Source organism: Chrysochloris asiatica, unplaced genomic scaffold, assembly GCF_000296735.1.
Source record: "Chrysochloris asiatica unplaced genomic scaffold, ChrAsi1.0 scaffold00016, whole genome shotgun sequence".
Classification (NCBI taxonomy): domain Eukaryota; kingdom Metazoa; phylum Chordata; class Mammalia; order Afrosoricida; family Chrysochloridae; genus Chrysochloris; species Chrysochloris asiatica.
In genome coordinates this window covers 10661144-10664110 of record NW_006408534.1, presented here as the reverse complement: position 1 = coordinate 10664110, position 2967 = coordinate 10661144, and the positions used below count along the sequence as shown (strand labels likewise).

The window sequence follows — 2967 nt, the reverse complement described above, 5'->3', positions numbered from 1 at the left end:
ATGCAACACTTGTGAGGATGGTGCAGGACCAGGTGGTATTTTTTTCTGTTGTGCATAGTAGGGTCATTATGAGGTGGAACCAACTGGACAGCACCTAACAACAACAACCCTCTTTGTACTCTTTCCAAATCTATTCTTCAAGAGTGGCCTCATGCCATCAAATTGTAGATGAGGAAGGCACTGCCTGGTCCTTGGAGAGTTTATGGTATAAGACTTAAAACATATGTATAGCTCTGCTCTGGAACATTAGACAAAGTAAGTGCTATAAGAAAAGTTCAGATGGAGGAAGGCACCCAGGAACACTTCTGAACTGTCAGGTTGGCAGTTCAAGCTCACCATCTGCTCCTCAGAAACCTTATACAGGGTCGCTATGGGTCAGAACTGACTCGACGGCACTTAACAACAATAACAACTAGCCTCTTTAACCATTTCATAATATTCCTCTGTGGGCTAATGCATCAGACTGCAAAGTCATTTAAACTGCAAGGTCTGTGGTTCAAGCTCACCAGCTGCTCCTTGGAAGCCCTATACAAGGTTGCTATGGGTCGGAATCTACTCGATGGCACTTAACAACAACAACCTCATATTGGTTAATTTTTCATTAGTCTGTTATTTGACTGTCTAACTAGATTATAAACTCCTTGGAATCAGGGAAGTCACCTTTCATTTCTTGATTTCTTCCCATGCGTTGGACCAAGATCTCAATCCAGATATATGGTTCACATAGAGTCTTGTAGCTAAATATTCGGATGTAGCTAGAAAAGTACCGTAAAATGTATTTAAGCCCTAACTTTCTTTTCCTTCTTTCTTTACAGTTGACCTGCCCTTGTTTTTCCCTCGAGACCAGCCAACTCTCACATTTCAGTCCGTCTATCATTTTACCAACAGTGGACAACTTTACTCCCAGACCCAGAAAAATTATCCATATAGCCCCAGATGGGATGGCAATGAAATGGCCAAAAGAGCAAAGTAAGTAAATTATTTTTATATTCAGAAAGGAACATTTTGTTTATCTAGCACCTGCCCCAGGCCTGTTTTTATAAATAAATTTTTATTGAACACAGCTACACCCATTCCTTGCCTTATTCTCTATGACTGCTTTCCTATTGCAGTGGCAAAGACAGTAGTCTCAACAGAGACTGCATGGCCTGCAAAACCTAAAACATTTACTGTTTAGCCCTTTCCAGGAAAAATTTGCTGACCCCTGATCCTAGTCCAAGAAGAAGATGACCTACCTATATCTGAAAGTGTTTCCTTTTCCTCCGGTTTCTAGTGATCTCAGATATGGCTATGAAATCTACTTCTTTACTTTGATTAGAGAAGAAGTTGATGTCAGATGCTATCGAGTTGGCTCCAACTCATAGAGACCTTGTGTCCAACAGAATGAAACACGGCCTGGTCCTGTGTCATCTTCACAATTGTTATGGTTGAGCCCATTGTTGTAGCCAGTGTTAGTCTATCTTGTTGAGGATCTTCTTTCTCTCCCACTGACTCTTTCCTTCTGATGTCCTTCCCCAGAGCATGGCCCCTCCTGATAACAGGTCCAAAGTATGTGAGATGAAGTCTCACTATCTCGCTTCTAAGGAACATTCTGCCTGTACATCTTCCAAGACAGATTTGTTCATTCTTCTGGGATGTTTAATATTGTAATTTAAATCAATCAATTCTTCTTTGTTGTTGTTGTTAGGTGCCATTGAATCGGTACCGACTAATAACAACCCTGTGCATAACAGAATGAAACACTGCCCGGTTCTGGGCCAACCTCACAATTGTTGTCATGCTTGAGCCCATTGATACTTTAGCCTTCTTTATTTACTATCCCACTTTCACTTGTACATGAAGAGATTGAAAGTACCATGCCTTGTGTCAGGTATATTTTAGTCCTGAAAGCAACATCTTTACTTTTTAATACTGTTATAGGTCTTTTGCAGTATATTTGCCAAGTGTAAATACATCATTTGATTTCTTAACTGTTGCTTCCATGAATGTTGTCTGTGGAACTAAGTAAAATGAAATCCTTGACAACTTCACTCTTTTCTCCGTTTATCACGATGCTGATTATTAGTCCAGTTGTAAGGATTTTTGTTTTCTCTATGTTGAAGTATAATCTATAAAGACTATAACAAGGATATTATTTTGATCTTTGATCTTCATCACTAAGTGCTTCACATCCTCCTCACTTTCAGCAAGCAAGATTGTGTCATCTGCATATTGCAGGTTGTTAATGAGTCTTCCTCCAATCCTGATGCCACATTCTTCCTCCTATAGTCCAGTTTCTTGAATTATATCTCAACATACAGATTGAATAAGTGTGGTAAAATGGTACAACCCTGACAACACATTTCCTGATTTTAAATCATGCAGTATCCCCTTGTCCTAGTAAAATGAATGCCTCTTAGTTTATGTACTAAACTAAGATTCCATATGAGCACATTTAAGTGTTTTGGAATTCTCATCCTTTACAATATGATCCATAATTTTTTATGATCCACGTGGTCAAATCACTTTGCATAGTCAATAAAACACAAGTAACCATCTTTCTGGTATTCTCTGCTTTAGCCAAGACCCATCTGATATCAGCAATAATATCCTCATTCCACATCCTGTTCTGAATACAGCTTTAATTTCTGGTAGCTCCTTGTCAATGGGCTACTGCAATGTTCGTTAAATTATCATCAGCAAAATTTTACTTGTATATGACATTAGTGATATTGTTTGATAATTTCTGTATCCTGTTGGATCACTTTTCTTCGGAATGGGCACAGATATGCATCTATTCCAGTCAGTTGGCCAGAGATGTCTTCCGAAGTTCTTGACATAGACTAGTAAGCGCTTCCAGTGCATCAGTTTGTTAAAACCGTTTAATTGATATTCAGTCAGTTCCTGGGGTCTTGTTTTTCTCCAATGCTTTCAGGGAATCTTGGACTTCTTGCTTCAATACCATTTGTTGTTGTTGTTAGGTGCTGT

The 2967-nt window shown here is 39.0% G+C and overlaps 1 protein-coding gene across 2 annotated transcripts in view; it reads left to right on the top strand.

Annotated features, from left to right (window-relative positions):
- BRE (brain and reproductive organ-expressed (TNFRSF1A modulator)) overlaps nucleotides 1-2967 on the top strand; it is a 746464-nt gene that overhangs the window by 692968 nt on the left and 50529 nt on the right. For both annotated transcript variants that reach the window (XM_006835176.1, XM_006835177.1), the window contains exon 11: nucleotides 816-969. In XM_006835176.1, coding sequence (XP_006835239.1) covers nucleotides 816-969 — 154 coding nt within the window. The remainder of the gene's footprint in view (nucleotides 1-815; nucleotides 970-2967) is intronic.